Source organism: Centroberyx gerrardi, chromosome 2 (assembly GCF_048128805.1).
Source record: "Centroberyx gerrardi isolate f3 chromosome 2, fCenGer3.hap1.cur.20231027, whole genome shotgun sequence".
NCBI classification, from domain to species: Eukaryota; Metazoa; Chordata; class Actinopteri; order Beryciformes; family Berycidae; genus Centroberyx; species Centroberyx gerrardi.
The window spans coordinates 18054829-18074367 of NC_135998.1; the positions used below are offsets into that span (position 1 = coordinate 18054829).

At 40.4% G+C, this 19539-nt stretch overlaps 1 protein-coding gene across 2 annotated transcripts in view; it reads left to right on the forward strand.

Annotated features, from left to right (window-relative positions):
* The window catches only part of rgs3a (regulator of G protein signaling 3a), a 155499-nt gene that overhangs the window by 44340 nt on the left and 91620 nt on the right, over positions 1-19539 (forward strand). Inside the window, exons 10-14 of one of the 2 annotated variants that reach the window (XM_071905352.2) lie at positions 440-488; positions 1972-2019; positions 2065-2309; positions 3977-4054; positions 13324-13435. In XM_071905352.2, coding sequence (XP_071761453.2) covers positions 440-488; positions 1972-2019; positions 2065-2309; positions 3977-4054; positions 13324-13435 — 532 coding nt within the window. Of the gene's footprint in view, positions 1-439; positions 489-1971; positions 2310-3976; positions 4055-13323; positions 13436-19539 lie in introns of both variants that reach the window. The other variant, XM_071905351.2, reaches the window with a different exon arrangement.

Sequence of the window (19539 nt, forward strand, 5' to 3'; positions counted from 1 at the left end):
ATCCAAACACAGAAACACACACACATCGCAGAAACACACGGTGAAAGAAAGTGTAAGACACAAACATGATTGACAAAAGCACTTATATTTGCCTCTGATTGCATTGCCACTGCTTACTTAAGTCTGATTGGCTAACTCATATTCTTGAAAGGTGCAGTTCTCCCTATCCTAATGAAATATAAGGAACCATATCATGTGACAGCCCTTTCTTATCCAGATACCTTACAGATCACATGTGTAACGTTACGTCGTAGAAATCAGTGATAGTATGCAATATGCGTTCAAGCCCATCAGAGATATAAGCCAATACATTGATACCTCTTATGCCATTGCTTTAATATGAAATGTGTCATTTGGTTTGTTTGCATTCTAATGTAGATTATATGGGATTTCTCACTCTGCAACAAGCCTATTTACATTGATATTACTCTGCTTCCAGATCTTGAGGCCCGTCTACCAAGATAACCAGGGCACGCTCGGTAAGATGTGTATTTTATGTTCACACTCGCTTTGTTAAACACTACAGCGAACTCTGTGAAGTAGTTGGGCTGGAAAACATTGCTTAATGTTTGCTCAGGCACTTTTATTACTTTGAATATTTGACTACACGTTGCAATTTAATATTCTTTTTTTTTTTTAAGTACATACTCAAAATCACTTCACAATCACATGCAGCCTCAAATTGAAGCTGACAGTCTGCACTTCATTGTCATTGTGTTATTTTACTTCCAAAATAATACGCCTCACTCTCCAAATAATTTCGGAGCTCATTGTAAAAAGCCCTGTCCTCCCAAATGAATTACCACAAATTTGTACTGCTTGAGTAATCCTTTGTGCCATAATCCAGGGTGAGCATCCATTCAGAAGCCCAATTCAGTTGTCAAAAGAAGTATTAACCCATAAATGGTGGCTACGGAGTAGTGAGACCAGACGTCCCCGTTTTCTGGGGACAGTCCTCGGATTTGATGCGTTGTCTCCGGCTGGCACTGTCCTCGGAAATGTCCCCTGATTTACCCCTCTCTGGACGGCATTCCCCCATCCACCATTTCTGTTATTACCAGGGATAATTACAAGGGTCTGATGATTGTCTTCTTTAACTCAGAACCACAGGAATTTTATCCTGTCTGGCTGTCTTGATGGGATTAGTATTGCAGGACAATATTGGTAATGTAATCTGATTCCAGATTCCAGAATACACTTACTGTGCAAAGTATTTGTAATTTCTGAATCACATAGCATCGAACTGGACGCTACTAGAATTGACAGAAGATGTCGGAGTTTGACAGTAGGTTATTAAAGTTGATCCGCATGGTTTTGAAATCACGGATTCACTCCAGTAAAAATTATGTTATCAGACTTCCTTTAGTAATATTAATTGCCAGGGATTTTCTGCGGCTACCACGTCTGAAATTACCTACCTACTGTATTGTATGAGTGAACTCCGACATCCTGGGATCATTTTAATCCTGTCTGAATTGGTGTTTCACACAATTACCTACTTGTGCACCAGCATGGCTATTACAAGTACCATATGACCGGTGGCAGGTAGAGCAGCATCACTTTAGATTGAACCACACATGTCCCCGGAATTGCTCCCAAAAATCTGGTCACCGTACTATAGAGGACAGGCCACCTAGTCTCAATGTTACAGGGTTGAGCCATAGTAACCCTACTATTACCAAACAATGTCAGCTAGGAAACATACAAGAGCTAAGAAGCCAACATATCAACCAAGAAATCAATATACCAGTAAACATGCCACTAACAAAAGGCACCAGCGAGCTTCAGTCAAACGGTTCAGATCTTACAGCACTCAGTGGTGCCTACAGTTGCAGCTTTGCACCCCCAGTCAGTGGGATTCCTAACAATAACAACTTTAACAATAAGAGTGGAAAAAAGAAATCCTAAAATTGTATTTCTTCTGTTTCTGCACACCCTCTTCCTCTTCCACTTCCTCTCTTTGCTCTCCAGCTGCCAGGTTATACCCCACACGCCAGGCCAGTGTTCCACAGCCCCAGGGTGGGGGTGGTTGTGTGGGTGCCTTTTCTGGAGGTGGAGGTGGAGGCGGAGGCGGCGGTGGTGGTGGGGGTCTCTCCAGTCGTACTGCCTTCCTGCGCCGGTCTGCCAACTCCAAGACAGCAAAGACCGCCTCCACCACCACCAACACCAACCTGCCCAACTACCAGCCGCAGAATGCCAACTTTGCCAACTACCAGAACTGCACCATTGTCCGCTCACACACACCACACGGCAACTATGGCTACGTCAAAGTGGCACCCAAGATCCTTATCTTCCCTATCTTTGTTCAGGTAGGCAAGTCAGTCTGTGTGTGTGTGTGTGTGTGTGTGTGTGTGTGTGTGTGTTTGTGTGTGTTATACCCAACAGTGCACTGTAGTATTTTTATCCCCAGTCACAAATCCTACTGGAATCTAGCTCTTACCCTCTGTACCCAGTAATAACAAATACAGTGATTATGCACTTAAAATACATCATCTCAAGCTAATTGGCTCATTGTGGGCTTATGACTCTTGACTGAGGTCACCAAAGGAAATCATATATGATCAGTGCAGTGAGAAAAATGGTTTTAACACTTGACATGACTGTTCCCCATAGCACGTTTTGGTCAATATGGATATTTGAGGTTGATAACTTGCTAGGGGTTATAAAATATTGTGGGAGTTCTGTCTGAACTTCTAATATGTTGTGAGCTACAGTAGGAGGGTTATGTTTTCTCACTTATATTTCAGATAAAAGCAGAGTGGGGAACCGTATTAACCGCATTGAATGACTTATTTTGGCTGTAATTAACTTACTGCATGATCTACTCTGCTTGTATTTCCAATGTAGACCAAAGAATAGAAGTCCAAGACCATTATTTAGTCACAGCAAGTTTACTCATAAACTCATCCTCTTGTGTGCAGAATATACTGTATAAAATGTTTGAATAACTTTCCCAATAACGATGTTTATTGGGAAGACTACTCCTTTTTTTTCCTAAAGGGCAAATGGCCAAAAATAGGCTTTTGCACTGTTGGGACATGCAACAAATTATGCGTTAGTTAGTTAATGCAAAATGAATGCTCTTATTATTGTATATGCTCATACACTTAAAATGATTGTCATGTAGAAAATGTGATTAAATAACCAATAACCATACTCAGATAAGAGTAGTTATGTGGTATTTGGACCTACTGCGATATTTAAAACAGGTGTCTAATGGTATATTAACCTAACACTTATTCTTACAGCTTCAATATGCAACACTTGTCTGTACTGGTATTTCCTGTTAATTCATATTGAAACTCACAACCTTATGTGCCACACCACGCACACACACACACACACACACACGCGCACACACACACACACACACACACACACACACACACACACACACACACACACACACACTGAAATGGCCCTCTGTCACACACCCTGGTCCATGAGAGGAAGTGGCTTCCTCCCCCAGCTGTATGCTAGCACTGTTTTCTTAGTGTCTTGTCATACTGAGACCCCACGTTCAGCCTCACACTCCCACAGTCGCAGCTCACTTACTATCTTCATAGAATCAGCTTGAGCCGTGAATCTTCTCCAGAGCCTAAAAGCCTTTGTTCTTTAGCAGATCGTATGGATTTGAGAACCAAAATGGAGTTGGTACTGCAACTTTTTACCACCTTTTACCAATCAATAGCAAACTGGCAACATTCCTTTCTGGATTTTCTCGGATGAATGCTTCATATATTCACGATTACCGCTTTGACATGGGCGTAATATGTAGCTAAGGATAATCCAAATAATACGTCCTGGTGATTATTGATGATTATCCGATAAAAGATATCAGATATCAGTCTATGGGCTTACCGAGCGTTTAGCCTCAATTCCTTTCCAGAAAGTGTGATCCATGTATAAGTTTTCTGTAGTTTATCTTTGTGGATGCATAATCCATCTATATAATGTGGTTTTGTTCTGTGTCCAGCCCCTTGACCTGTGCAGCCGAGCTCTTATCATATCTGAAGAGATGATACTTCATGAGAGCAAGCACCACTCCCTCAAGGTAACTGGCATCGTGGCATTAACTATGTTTATATATGTGTGTAAGTTTGTGCATGTGGGTATGGTGGTGTATGTGTGCTACATTTTCATATTTTTCATAATTTCAAAATAGATATGAAGCTTTGAGCAATGTGTAAATGGCTGTTTTTGTAGCTGTTATCGTTTTTCAGCATATCATTTTGCATAGGTGTTTGGGTTGTTGGTTCCCAAGGCGCTAAGTAAGATGGCACCTAGAAGATCTAGGCTGAGACCTTGTTGGTACATCCTCTGATTTTACCGTACTACTGACTGAAGGGTGACAAGAGAAAGAGGAGAGAAAGTTTTAGAGTTTTACAATTCAATAGAAACAGAAGAATGAGGTTCCTCTCCTCTCCTGTCCTCTCATTTCCTCTCAGCGAGCTTCTTAAGCTTGTAAGAGACTAACGGACTAGAGGCAAACGTTTTGTTGGTTTGTCACAACCGGTTATGTGGTTGTTTACTCGGCAAAATTGTAAATGACGGTCCACTGCCCCAATGCAAATCTCAAGTCAAACTGTGTATTTGTTTGGTTTGAGAGTTATATATATATATATAGAGAGAGAGAAAGAGAGACCAGCTATGAAGAGAGGGGAACAGACTGAGAGAAGAAGGGGGGAGAGGGGATATCTGAAGAGTTTGTAGCTATTCTGAAATGTCATGTCCACACAAGTTGTGGCAAATGAATAATTGATGAAGGAGAGCGCCACAAATTTGACTGACAGAACAATTTATTTCATGTACCAAAATAAATTGTAGCTCAATTTGTAATTCATTCTGTCTGTATTAGTGATGCTTTCACAGTATTTTCTGTCTTTCTTTTCTCCCTTGCCTTTGTTTCATTTTTCTGCCTTTGTTACAATTTTAAATGTTTCAGGCCAGGCTGAAACCCTATTGCTTTTCTGAATTCCATTTTCTCTAATCTCATTCGCTTTAAAGTCTTTTGCTTTGAGATGCAATATGCTAGAATCATGCCAAAATGATAGAGGATGGTTTCGCAAAACTGATGATTCAGGTCAAACTTGAAACTTTTAAAAGGCCATATCTCAAATTGTTATTTTACGTATTAAGCAAGTTTGCTGTGCGAATTTGCCTCTGAACTACTGACGGTTGTGCTTGTGTTCTTTGAATTTTTGACAAATTTATACTCATATGACTTTTATGTTTTTGGACCAATCTGCCCCAAATGGGTTTGGATAGCATTACAGTAATTGAGAGACAGAGCATTTTCCAGCCAAATCCCTTGGCCAGTGAGATTGGGCAGCAGCTTCTCAATCCCATGCGTGAATTTACACCAATATTTAATTAAGACGTCATAAAAATTTCAGTGCTTCTCAGCACTGTAGCCAGATGTGTAGAGCCAACGCTGTCCTGCAATAGAGATGACTCAATGGGCCAATTAATGGTCATAATTCTCAATTTAAACAGGCCTATATAATTTTTGTAGTCTAGTTGCCAACTATTCTTGTTCTTCTTTTCATGTATTTATTTTGTAATTGGAAACTAAATTTGAGTATATTGGCCCACTTTTAGTCTGTCAGTCTTTAATTATCGACACAGCCATGACCACTCCTGTAACACAATCACCTGTAAAGAAATACTTTAAAAATTCATGACAAGTCAGAGGATGTCTTGAATTCCCAAGAGATTTCACAAACTGCATGGGTCACAACATGCTTTTGGAAACACTCCTTTAAGCAGAGATGTTCTTCAGGAGATACTTCAAGACATTCCTAGTGTTGCGACACCTTTCGGGAAACCCACCTGTTGTGGGATTGATGTCCGACCTTTTTACGCTGCTTCTGTGTAATATAGTGTGTCATACAGTGCTTTTCTACAGTGCTAAAGAGGGATGAAAGCTTACACTCCTAACTAGAATCCTCAACAAATATCTCAGATGGTTTAATTTCAAAATGCTGAAGCAGGTGTAAGCAGATTTGTCTACAGTTGTGGACTTAAAACACAAAGGTCAGAAATATCTCAGGTCCTTTCAAAGCGAAGCCTACAGATAACAGCAGCACTACAGAAGAAACAGCTGCGCTACACACAGCAGTGCGAGTTTCTCCCTCCTAGAATCTTAATTTAGGGTTCATCAAATATCACAAGAAAAGCTGTCTCATTCCTGCCAAGGGAATCACTTTTCTTAGTGTACAATTACACTGAATTCCCAGCCCAACAGAGCATTCCTTTCCCCTCAGAAAGTGCCGTCACTCACGCAGCGGCTCTTCCAGTTCACACAGCCCAATACTGTGTGCTTCAGACTGTATTTGCCTCTTAGGCTTCATGACCTCTTTCCTTGTAGTAATTCTCTTTTTGCTATGATGCATAAGGAGGCATAAGAGACGGGTGCAAGTCACAAGTCTACAGTAGACCCGTTCAAACAATTACACAGGCCTGTCTGAGTCACTTTGCAGAGAATGTAGAGAAGCAAGTCTCTGGATTCAGTAGATATTAATGGGTAGAGTCCTGTTCAGAAAAGCGGTAACAACAGATGGTTCCTGCACAGGCTAGGGACAACGTGCAGGGAGAGAGCAGTGCAGTCAGTGGACCAGAGTGTACTCCATCATGTTGTGGTACACACAGATGACGTGTGTGTCGTGGTACACTTGAAAACAAGGGGGAATGCGCTCTATTTCCCTCTCATCCATGTCATGCAAGCAGTCTTGGTGGAGGAATTGCCTCTTGCCATTTAGGGTCATTCATGTGCCAACAGTGATAAATATGGCATGAGTGGTCAATGTAGATGTGTTCACCACCAAACAAATCCATATCCATATTCTAACTGAGGGACAAGGACATACTGTTGGGGTGGGATGCTCACCTTTGGCCCATTAGAGGTGATTCAGCATGCATGAAATCGAATCCCCGTACAGAACAATTTCACGGTATTACCCATTAATGTCAGTAACACCATTCTGAGCTCTTATCCCGTCTTCCACTAGAGGCCTATACGCTTTCAAGGGGCGTGCATCTGACATGTGGTGCAAGGTCACAGATGTTAATCCCATTCAAGCCTCCATGATAGATATCCGTCATTTCCACAGGACCTTGTCGATGAAGGTCTATCCTCTTCTACTTGTAAGGTCTTCCTAGCTGCTATCTGAGCTCGTCACCTTGGCATTTATAGGAAGTCATTGGGTGCGCCCATTGGTTGCTCAGTTTATGAAAGTGCACACCATTTAAGACGCCATTTATAACCCACCATTTATAAACTTTGTTCCCTCTTGGTACCTGTCCTTGGTGCTAGACGCATTACGCACGGTGCAGTTTGAGCCCCAGGACTTGGTGGGCCTAGATTTCCGTCACTGATATTTTTTCACTGATATTTTTTCATCACTGGGCAGGATCTTTTTAAGCAGTGTATGTGGGTATAGGGCTTCCCCTTTAGCCCCGGTTAGCCTGGCCACGGGCATGTTCTGATTAAGTAGCTAACATCATCAGATAAAGTGTATGATAGTATATAAGTGAGCATGAGCATCGAGCACTCAGTTACATAACTGGATGACTTCTGACCTGTTCTCACTGAGACCCCATTTAACGAGAAGCCATTTAGTTAAACTGATGAATGAATACTTTATTGAATGAGGACTGAATGTAGACCACTTCACTCTGCGCCCTTACAGTTTGAGTTGAATGGCTTGAGAGGTTCTTGGTAATGAATCATATACATTTTATTTTAAATATTTAGTTATTCCTATCCATATCCATTTATGTCTATGTCTAAGGTCCAATGTAATGAGAATAGCATTTCCCAATCGGATGAAATTGTTCAACAAAGACCAGGTTAATGTAAAATTACCCAAAATACTATAACTGTCAGTGCTGTGCTACTCTCAAATGTCAAATAAACCCAGATTTGAATGAATGCTCTAATTTGTCAACAGAATGCATAATTAATGAGACTCTTAGTGTGCCAGACAGTTGCACGCTAGCGCTGTGTGTGTGTGTTTCGCACCAGGGCCAGTGCAGTGGAGAGAAAGAGGAGAAAGGCAATTGAGAGATTCATTTGGTGGTTAGCAAGAGCAATGTAGGGTGCTGTAAAATTACAATAATGCTGTTATTTGCGATTTTTCACTTCTGCCTTTATATAGAAATTGTATATTATTTTTCATCACACTGCCAAAGTTAAGTGGGCAAGATGGGCAAAAAGTAAGGCACCTGGTCATGCGTGTGTATTCATAGTATTCTGTTACATCACCACACGGCCATCTTGGTAGGAAAATAACAGGTGATTCTAATAAATTAACAGGTGATTAGAATCAAATGACAGCCACAGCCAATGAGCTGTGTATATGGTAAAGCACCATTTTGGTAGGAAATGCATGTGGCATCATGGGAATACTATGAATAAGCTAGAGACTGAGACAGAGGGAGGGAGAGAGAGAAACTGTCATGTTGATAACCCTAGGCTTATACTTTCTATTTCACATGGAATTTGACACGAGGCATTTAAAATATATCATGATTTTCACAGGTTTTTTTTTAAGTTACTTCAGCACTGATTGTACTACGAATGTTAGATGCTTCTGCTTCTGACAAGTAATGCTGACAGTCCAAGACACAGACAAGTCTCAGGAAACATTTCGGGGAACATTACCCTCTGTTAGAGAAATAGATGCCATAGAGTTTGAAAACTAAAATCTTGAAAAATATGCCATTGTCTTGTCAGACAGAAAGATTTGCAAACTTGTGTACTGCCTACCATCTATAAGAAGTGTATGACACAAGTGGGTTGGAAACGTGCATGTTTTGTAAGTTTTATGCCTTGGGAATTAATGTTTGGAATGAGGGAAGCCAATCTGGCAAGTCATTGTGATGATGTTGTTCAAAGGAAGCATCTGATTGAAGTCTGTGTGTGTGTGTGTGTGTGTGTGTGTGTGTACATGTGCGAGGGGCCTGGTACAGGGGACACACACACACACACACACACACACACATACACACACACACGCACACACACACACATACACAGTCCCCACGGTTTAGGCATTAAACTTTTCCTGTGCTAATGCCTAATACAATGCTTTTTTTACAATGCAATTTTTGAAATAGAGAATTGGGCTCTTTAAAAAGTGCTGTTGTGTTTTGTTTACATGCATTTATAGATAACTTATGGTTTGTGTTTGTGTGTGTATGTGTGTGAGAGAGAGAGAGAGAGAGAGAGAAGAGCTTTTTCAGAGCTTTTTCAATACTAGTGCAGTGCCCGCTCAAAACATGCCTGTTCGGAACGGGCCGATTGCTTGGCCTCCAGTGTTGCTGCTTGCAGCTTTCTCGAGAACCGCTCATCCAAACAACTTCACACTCGACACTGTGCTTCCAGTCGCTTGCTTTGAGCCCCGCTGCTGCACAGAGCGCTGTTCGCCCCGCCCCGCTGCTGCACAGAGCGCTGTTCGCTTGTTTATTCAAAGTTTATTAATATTGAATGCGTGTCCAATCCGACACTACACGTCCTTGGGTCCCCAGCAATACACCCGCCAAGTGTGAAGCAGATCGGACGAACGGTTCTCGAGATATGCGAAGGACACACAGACAGACAGACAGAGATTCCTTGCTTTATAGTATGATATTGCTGTGTTGAAAAAGCTCTGTACTATTCCTTAATTTACACCGTCAGAAAATCTTTGCTATGCGCTGTGCAACTCTTAAGCACACTGCCTGTTGTTGGATGCATGGTAATTCTGGCCTCTATCTATGGTCAGTGGTAAAACAAATATTGAACAGCCAATGTCTGTAGATTGGCATGCAGGGAGTTTCTCCTCACTGTGACGCTTCATATGGGTTGTTTTTAATGATCAGTGTGTTTTGTTCCAGCTTTTACTGTTAGTTCACTGGGGCTGTGTTCGACTGCCATGGGCGCAAACACACACATTATGGTGTAAAACAGACACACTCGCTCTCGCTCTCTCACACACACACACATGCATTCATTATAATGATTGAACTCAAACAAATACCCAGATAATCCAAGAACATTGCAAACATGACTCACAATGCCAAGTGACATTTTGACAAAATAGACTTTCGGCTAATGGTTTGTTGCCTTTGTGAACTGTGTTATTTGTTACATTGTTATTTGTCAGAATCCCTTTTGACTTTTAGTGGGTGAAATAATGGTAGCACTTTATAATAATCAAATTTATTCATTATATAACATTAGTTCATTATTTTAGTTTTAACTTTCAAAATAACTAAGAAATATTTTTGTCTTTTAACAGATTACTAAGGATCAGTAAATGCTATAAAAAATGTAACATGAACATGAATTAATGTGATGAAATGAACAGTTTATCATTTAGATATTGTATCAACACTGATTCTTAGGTGTAAAATGCCATAAATTAATTACTAGATAAAATTCAAAGCCTCTCAGACTTTCAAGCTGTCAAGTTGACCATTTTCCATTTTTCATTTCATGTGTTGACTGTTTTAATCCTATTTCTCATCTCCAAGCCTGTTGTCTTTGATGCAGTGCTGCAAGTTCACATTGACTTTATTCATAAATGTATTCCATGTGATTATAAAAATCTATCGAAGGCGCCCAAAGAGTTGACCTTTTAAAGACCTTTTATTAACCAGTTAATGGGGGTCAAATAATGTGTATTGATGCTTTACAAGCCACTTATTAACTATTTACTAACTACAGTAAACATCAAATACAAGTTTATAATAGCAACCCTAAAATGTTTATTGATGTTTTACAATTTATTATCCTTGTATTAAGTATAATATAAATATAATAAACAACAGTTGCAACTAGGAGAAAGTTCAATGTTTTTAAAATAATTTGTTAATCATTAACCAATACTTAATGTAGCCTTACATTTTTTAACCAAGATAATAGCAAACTGTTAATAAATGGTTAACTAACATAATCAGAAAGTAGTTTGATACAATATATAAATGATAAACTGTTAGTTTTTTATTACATTAATCCATGCTCAAATAACAGTTACAGCATTCACTAATCAGTAGTGAATGTCTGCTAAAAGACAAAAATATTTATTTATTTAATGATTAACAGTAAAATAATAACTACTAGCTAATGTTAAATAATGATAAATTCACCATTTGTTAAGGTGTTACTGAAATTATGTATAGAGTGAGAGAGAAAAAGACAAAGTCAGAGACGGATCTCTCTCTGGTCAATGAGAGAGAGAGAAAGAGAGAGAATGAGAGAGAATGAGAGAGAGAATGAAAGTGAGAACGCAAGGAAGCAAGCAAATGTTTATACAAAACTGAATCTATGCATTTGTATGCATTTGTGTGTGTGTGCATGTGTGTGCCAGTCTGTATGTGAAATTTGTTACTTGCCTTTCATCTGCTTTGTCCTTTGCTTCTATACCTACATCCTCTTCCACCCCCTCACACACACACACACACACACACACACACACACACACACACTGGCTACATGAAATACCCTCTCTGTTATCTCACCCTGCAGAGGAAGCCACCAGAGCAAAAGCACTGTGTGAACGCAGTGCCCGTCAACATGAATTATATGTATGCTATGTTGCATGCAAGCACCGACTCAGATATGCGATCATTATGCCAGCATTATGCATGCATCTAGTTTCTTTTTTTCCATCTTTATGTTTTCTTTCTATCTCTCTTTCTCTTATGCATGCTGTGTTTCTGTCTTCATTAATTTTCAATTTAACGCTTTACTGCCATGACTTTTCTTACTTTGCCAAAGCGGAAACATAAAGCATCAGCAAAGATAGCAGTATACCAACAAAGGCAATCATGGGATGTCGCATAATTCTTGGTCAACTCACCAGAGTGGACTAAAACCCATTTTGGAATTACATTTGGGAAGAAAATCTCTCTCTCTCTCTCTCTCTCTCTCTCTCTCTCTCTCTCTCTCTCTCTCTCTCTCTCTCTCTCACACACACCTACACACACACACACACACACACACACACACACACACACACACACACACACACACACACACACACACACACACACAGTGCCAGGAAGAAAGACAGTTTGAGACGGCAGTGTGTCTAAAGGCCCTACCCTTCTCATCTGTCGCAGCAAGACTCACTGAGACTGTTTGGCCTGGGAACTTAGACTGAATGAGACAAGAACAAAGTCTTCAATTTAAAAGAGCTTCGCCAAAAATAGCAGCGAGGTTCCAATGGCTTCCAATTTTAGATATTACCTGATTAGAATTCAAATTGAATATAATATTGAATCCTCACATTTCTAGCCAGAAAGCATAGTTGTGCCTTTTTGCCTGGAAACAAATTCAGTTCAGGGAGCTAACAAGTGTATTATAAACTTTTCTATGTCATTAGTGACTGAAAAAGACTTTGTCCCGCAGAATTACTGTAGAGTGGACTGTATGAACACTCAACTCACAACTAAAATAAGTATTGTTCAGTGGTCACTGAATGCTTTGTACACTTAACTGACCTATATAACCATTGCTTTAGCTGCAGACACTAGTTATTCACTGGGTCATATCACATAGCTGTCTGGACAAAGTCTGCTCTGGTTAGAAACCAAGGCAGATTTTGGTTAGAAACATGCAGTCATATGAATGTTTATGACTGCAACAGAAAATTAGGTAAAAGAAATGTAAGTAAAAACATTTAGCATTCAGCATTCAAAATGATGAGGATTAAGATCATATCACATCACACAAATAATATTAATTCCTAGTCCCTCAAAATGAAGGCGATTCAAATGGTTATTCATCATCAGGCAGGAATTAAATGGATGATTCATCTGGTTTCCATTAGTAGGTAAAAGAATAAGGAAGAGAAGTCTATGAATAAGTTAGTGTATTTTATAGCATTCATGCATAGGGATAACATTCAAATTGCACTTTTAGAGCACAGGCTGAGAAGCGAGATGTTTATGTGTGTGTGTGTATGTGTGTGTGTGTGTGTGTGTCGCAGATGTATGCTTGCCTGTTGTGATTAAGGCGTAAACTGACACTGGGATCTGTGAAAGTGTGAAGTATAAAAATAAATTCACAGTGTTTTTCAACTCTTTTCCTCCCTCCCACCATCTCTCACCCTCTCTCTCTACATGCTCCCTCCCGCTTTTCCTTTCTCCCTCGCTCTCTCTTTCCTCCCTCCCTTCTTCCCTCTTTACCTCCCCTTTTCACTCTCTTACATCCCTTCTTGCCTCCCTTTCACCCCCCGCCCCTCTTCTTCCTCCTCTCCATCCTCTTGTTTTCTCCTCCCGTTTTTGCTCTCTCTCCTTTTCCCCTTCTCCATCTCTGTCCCTCCCGTCTCCTAGGTGACAGTGTTTGTCTATACCGACTTGATGCTGGTGACCAGAGAAGACGAGCCAGGCAGGTGCAACGTCCTTCAGAGCCCCCTGTACCTCCGACAGCTGCGACTCCAGGACGGTAAGCGGTCATGAACACACACTAAACCCTATGTGAAATGTAACCAAAGTGCATGTGTCACTTTGTGAAATATAAACAAGTATAGGAGTCATCGTCAGCTTTGTAACTGCTGAACAGGTAAGGTCCCCAAGTTTGCTCTCCAGTGAGATCACAGCTACAGAAAATTTGTATCCTGTTGCCTCTCTCTTTCACAGATAATTTGTGATAAGCTGCAACCTATTTGGCTCTGTGAAACCAAACACAAAAAGCCTAATTTGCTAAATCCAGGATTAGATCCCAGGACCCCGACATGAAAGTCTGCTGCTCTACTAAGCAAATTAAAACACCAATGTGGCTGCCTGAGAAACCAGGTATTATATGTCTGTATCCCATGGCTCTGTATGCACACTGGGTATTTTTACTGACAGAGTGGTCAGAGTGGCAGCTAACAAGGAAAAAGGTGTAATGCCATTTTAATGATTTGACAGTTCCCATTATATATAGAAGGCCGCGCATTTCTCCAGTGATGGTTGGCTGTCTCCAGAATGTGGCAAGAAAATACAAAGGGGATGCACTGACTTCCGTTGCGTATTAGGAGAGCCTATTTGTAATTTGAGATTCTATTTGAAATACCATTCCTTATCTGAGATTGGATGATTGTATCTAATGCAGGGAAATTGAATTTAAACCTACGACAGGCATGCTAAAGCAAGTGATGACTGAGTGATCCTGTAGCTTAAACTGCCAGCGTTAGGGTTTTGATTCCCCCTGGGCCACCCGTGCCATAGTGCTGTAAGGCGCGTTGGATAAAAGCGTCCATGGAATGATATTTGGGCCGACAGGGGCCCTGTGGTCAAAGAGACTGTCATTGAATGTAATTAAACGGTCTGTAATTAAAAGGTCACGGGTTTGATCTCAGCAACAGCAATGTCTCCTGACAAGTTTCCTTTCAGCGAGACACTGAACCCCTACCAGATCACTAATTGCAAGTCACTCTCGATAAAATCTAAGATGTCATAGATGTCCAGATGATTACATGGAGTCTCACTTCAACAATAAATGCATTTGCTTAATGCATTTGGCATTAAGCACAAAACAGAAATCAAGAGTCAAGAGTCAATGCATGTTGCCATATCAAGAAACATCAATGTTTAAACAGAACAAGACATCAGTCATACGCACAATGTAGAAATAAATGTGCACACAAATAACCAGTAGAGACCAAAGAGACCCACTAGTTCTACAACCAGCTACTGTAAGTGCATTCATCATTCACTCAAGTCACTAAAACCAGCTTGAGATGTCAACAGCCTGCTTACATTTATCAATCATCGAAGCCCTGATTTACTAAAGCCTTTCATGGGGGAAAAAACTTTTAGCATGTGCAAAACCAATGACATAACCCCTGATTTGTCAAGCAAATTGTGTTGCACCTACCACAAGTCTTCGTGCTGACTTTGAACATCACAAAGCTTTTTATACCCACTTAAGTTTTTTTGTAAATCTGGGCCTATAATCTATAATAGTAAGTCTGTAATCTACAATACTGATCTCCTGCAAGCATGTACAGTGGGTATTTCAGCAAAGGATGTTTAAGATATACAGCAGACTATTCTAATCTGAACATCTTTTTTTGACCTTACTCACGCAGTTGAACACAGAATCCAAAAGGAAATGTACACTAGAAATAAACTTATATTTATATATTACAGTGGTATTTTCATATTTCAGTTGAGCTTAATCAGTGGAAATTTAGGTGGAAGCAGACCAAGTTCCCGTGGCTTTGTCGTTTTATTCCACCTTGCTGTAAACACACATCTCCTCTGGCAATGCGCAGAGAACAGTTTGGCCATCAGAGTAACACAAAGCCCAGGCAAGTCAAATAAATATGGCTTATTGTAAATACTTGTGTTTAGAATGGTAGGCGGGGACAGGGAGAGGGTCTGGAGTCGTGGTTGGGACGGGGCCAGGAGAGAGGGGATACACACTGATGAGAGAGAAAAGCCCTGTTCTGCTGCGGCCATTAGGAGAACAGACTGAAAAATGACGACTGCATGGGTGAGATACAGTAATAAGTGACTCTCTCTTGCTCCCGCACTCTCCATCATAAAACAGAATTCCACATAGCGGTGGGTGGTATATATACAAAATGTGTCTGGGCCACCCTATATACCGCCAATCAGTGTTACTAGTCGGAAAACTGTCGAAAACACGGGGCAGAGCTGCTTTACGTTCACCACACCATGTGCAGAGTGAAGCGTGTCTGGTAAACCCCCAACAAAGATCTTGATAAAAGTTATTATTTAATAATCTTATCTTTTGTTTCTATCATAAAGTCTGCATGAATGCTCCAAATAAAAAAAAAGACTGTATACTGTAATTGTATATTTGCCAAATATTCAATTAACTGGACTGTTTATACTTTCAGCTAAGAAATAGGCATTTTCAGAGGGTTCTTTAATTCATAAACCATTTTTCTAATTGAATTACCAGAAAAATTACTATACCATCCAAAATTCAAAAAATATTGTGATATAAAATTTTGGCTATATCGCCCACCACTAATTCCACATATGCATACAGTGTAGCATACAGTATGATTACAGCCAATAGATGAGAATGGTGAGTGCTGAGCAGGACAGAAACCACAAAATAAGTAAATAAGTGTACAAAGACCTGCGGAGTCATTATGTGCAGTTCATAAACAATGAACACTGGATCGACTAAACAGTAATAGAGGTGAGGTTACGGTTAGTTCCACAGGGGGAGCTGAGTGGGCGTCCAGATGATTGGCTGCACAGAGTTTTGAGTCGTAGGAGTGAGTGTGTAACAGCTTTTGGTTAACAGCTGTTGGGAAGAAGCTGTTGAGGTGGTGGGCGGTGCTGCGCTAAAGGATCGCCATCCAGTAACATCGCCCATGCCATCTCCCAGAGTAAAGATTTAAAGTGAGTGGGGGTGGGAGGTGGAGGGGGTGGGGGGGTGGGGGGGTGGGACAGAACCGCAGGGTCCCACACGCACTGCGAGCTTTCGATAGGCTAAATAAGCTGCTCTACAGCTGTTAAAATAAAAATTGTCGAGAACCATGGGGGTTCTGCTAGAACTTATTAAAAATAAAATAACTTGTTTATCAAGTCTCCTACTCCTGTGGCTTTTTGCCTTATTGCAAGCAAAGAGAAATGTGTAAAAATGAATGGGGAGTGATCAATTACAGATATACAAACAGAATAGGAAAAACGCATTAACTCGCAAAGTGCCAAACTTGCATGGCACAGTGAAAATTTGTATAGAGAGAAATATGAGAGGATCACATCATACTCCAACCAAGCGTCCCTGAACTTAAAATACAGTATATCAACTTACAAGCACAGGACTCCAGTGCAGGGTGGCCTGTAGGTCCTCCCCACAGACAGACGTCTCCCCTGGGTCTCTTATACAACTTTCTGACCTCCACCCTTCACCCAAACAATTGGAAGTCATCGGGGGCGGGGAGGTAATGGGATGTGTGTGTCTGTGTGTGTCATGAGAAGAGGGCGCATCTCCACCCTGTTGCCTGTCATTGTTATTTCGCTTCGGCAGCGTCACTCAGGAAAGAGGTGCCGGGGGATTGTGTTTGTTTCAGCAAGGGTGTGTTTGACGTGTGTGTGTGTGTGTGTGTGTGTGTGTATGTGTGCGTATAATGATACAGTGCAAGTTCAATACAAGGGCCTTCCTGTGTCGCTGTCACCCCGAATAGATACCGGGGTGTGGAGCGTGGGAAAGAGTGAGGGTGGTATCACACACACACACACACACACACACAAAAAAAAGCTGCAGATTATAAAAATCACCAAGCCTCAATCCTCTATAAGGTTATCATAGAACTAAATAAACAGTTTATGAATAATGCATCTTCCACCCTCCGTCTACATGACCTTATCAAGTCTTTATTAAAATGCAGCTCCTTGATTGTCATTATGAGAATAATTACTTCACAGATGGAGCTGAGATGCAAGATGTGGCAAGATGTTAAATTAGCAAGAGAACAAGTAATGACTACAGTGAAGATGCAGACAACAAACTGTTGTTTTTGTATTGTCGTTGAATGAATCTGAGTTATAGCCAATTACTGAGACTAATGAGCCTTTGACGTATTAATATGTCACTGCTATCAGGTGAAACCCCTTACCTTCAAAATAACTTTTCAGAAATTAAGAAATGTCATCTTTCAATTCAAGCTAAAACATTAAAATCACCAAAAGTTACCAGATTTTGACCTGACTTCACCAACATTTCCCTTTTACTGTACTGTATGGCTTTTGAAAATCACAAAGATATGCAACAGTGACCTCTGCTGTTGGTTATAGAAAGATGCACATTTTATGCAGTGGGTAACATATTTCAGACTGGCACTAAATAATACTGATCACACATTAGCATATGCATACATTGTTGGCAGGCAGGGGCCAATCGCCAAAAATAGACTCTCCTGCGCCCAAAATGTCACCCTGAAATGAAAAATGACTTTTTTTGCCTTTTTTAGTCCATTCAAATTATTTTACCATACACCTATTTGACAATTTCTGCCAAAAAATGACCAGAAAATAATTTTCATTTTTATATCAACATCTCATTACTTTTACTTCCTGGAAAACAGAAAATCTTTAGTGTTGACATCATGTACCAGTAGTCAAATTCCAACCAGTAAAACCATCACAGATGTTTGAACAATCCCACCACTCCGCCCCTCCCATCAAATAAAACTGCCTTTCTCTCCGCAGCTGATATCCCAAGGCTTCACACTTTTGAATTAAGTGGTGCTCCAACTTCCTGTTCCAACAGGAAACACATCACATTAAGGAAACAAGTTGCTCTCAAAATGTGGCTTCATTGTGACTGTAAAGGAGGGGAAAGTACCTTGTATACCTGTCAGTGAAGCCCTACCCAACAGCAAATATTTAATTAAAAAGAGATCCTTGTATTTAATTACACATCAACATACTGACAACAAATTGGTGATGTTTTTTGTTTACATCCTAAAGGATTGGGGTGTAACTTTTGGTAGGCAAATATTAGAGATCAAGTACTAATTTTATAATACAATTTGAGTTGTAATGACACAGTACTGTGTTAATGTATGTATGTATGTATGTATGTACTGTATGTATGTATGTATGTATGTATGTACTGTATGTATGTATGTACTGTATGTATGTATGTATGTATGTATGTATGTATGTATGTATGTTAAAGTAGCATTACACAGAGATACTTAGTGATTAGTTCTTATTATTGTTGCAAACAATGATGTTGTAAAATTGCTCCTCCTGTTATTGATAACTGTCCCATCTACATGTAGGCTGGTACGCTAGCCATATTAAAATAGAATGCATTATGGTTAGTGAATGTTGCCAGTGCTGGCAATTGTACAGCCATAGTGCCTTGTATTAGATTATATTATGTCCCTTATATTAGAACACAGAGTTATAAACAGTCTAATATTAATTCAGTTTAGTTCAGTTTATTTTAGAAATTCAGTAGGTCCCACACAAAGTGCTGTGTGGCCAAAATCAAGAAACAAGAGAAATTCAGTAAGGCAATAATGTCAAGAGAGCATTTGGTCAATAACTGCTGTCTCTGGTCCACCACTCACCACACACACACACACACACACCCACTCACACCCACTCACACACACACACACACACACACACACACACACACACACACACACACACACACACACACACAGAGAGACATACACATCAATGTGCTGTGTGACTACAAAAAGCAGGGAAATCCAAAAAAAAAAAAAAAATTGTTTGAATACAGAATGACACAGCGTCTTTTTGTATGTCTGAATTTGTGTGTGTGTGTGTGTGTGTGCATGTGCGTGTGCGTGCACGTACGTGTGTGTGTAACATCAATAGCTGTCAGCTCTAAGACATCTTTATCAGTCCCCCTTGCCAGCCATTTGACCTCTCCTCGACCGATGAAAGATAGACAGACGGGATGGAAGGAAGGAAAGAAGGAGGCATGGAAGGATGGATGGATGAGCGCTGCCCTTCTAGAACATCCTTAATCATTTTAAATCTCACCCCAGGGCCAAGCTGCTTCTCAGTTTGATCTGAGAATGAGAATAGATTGTC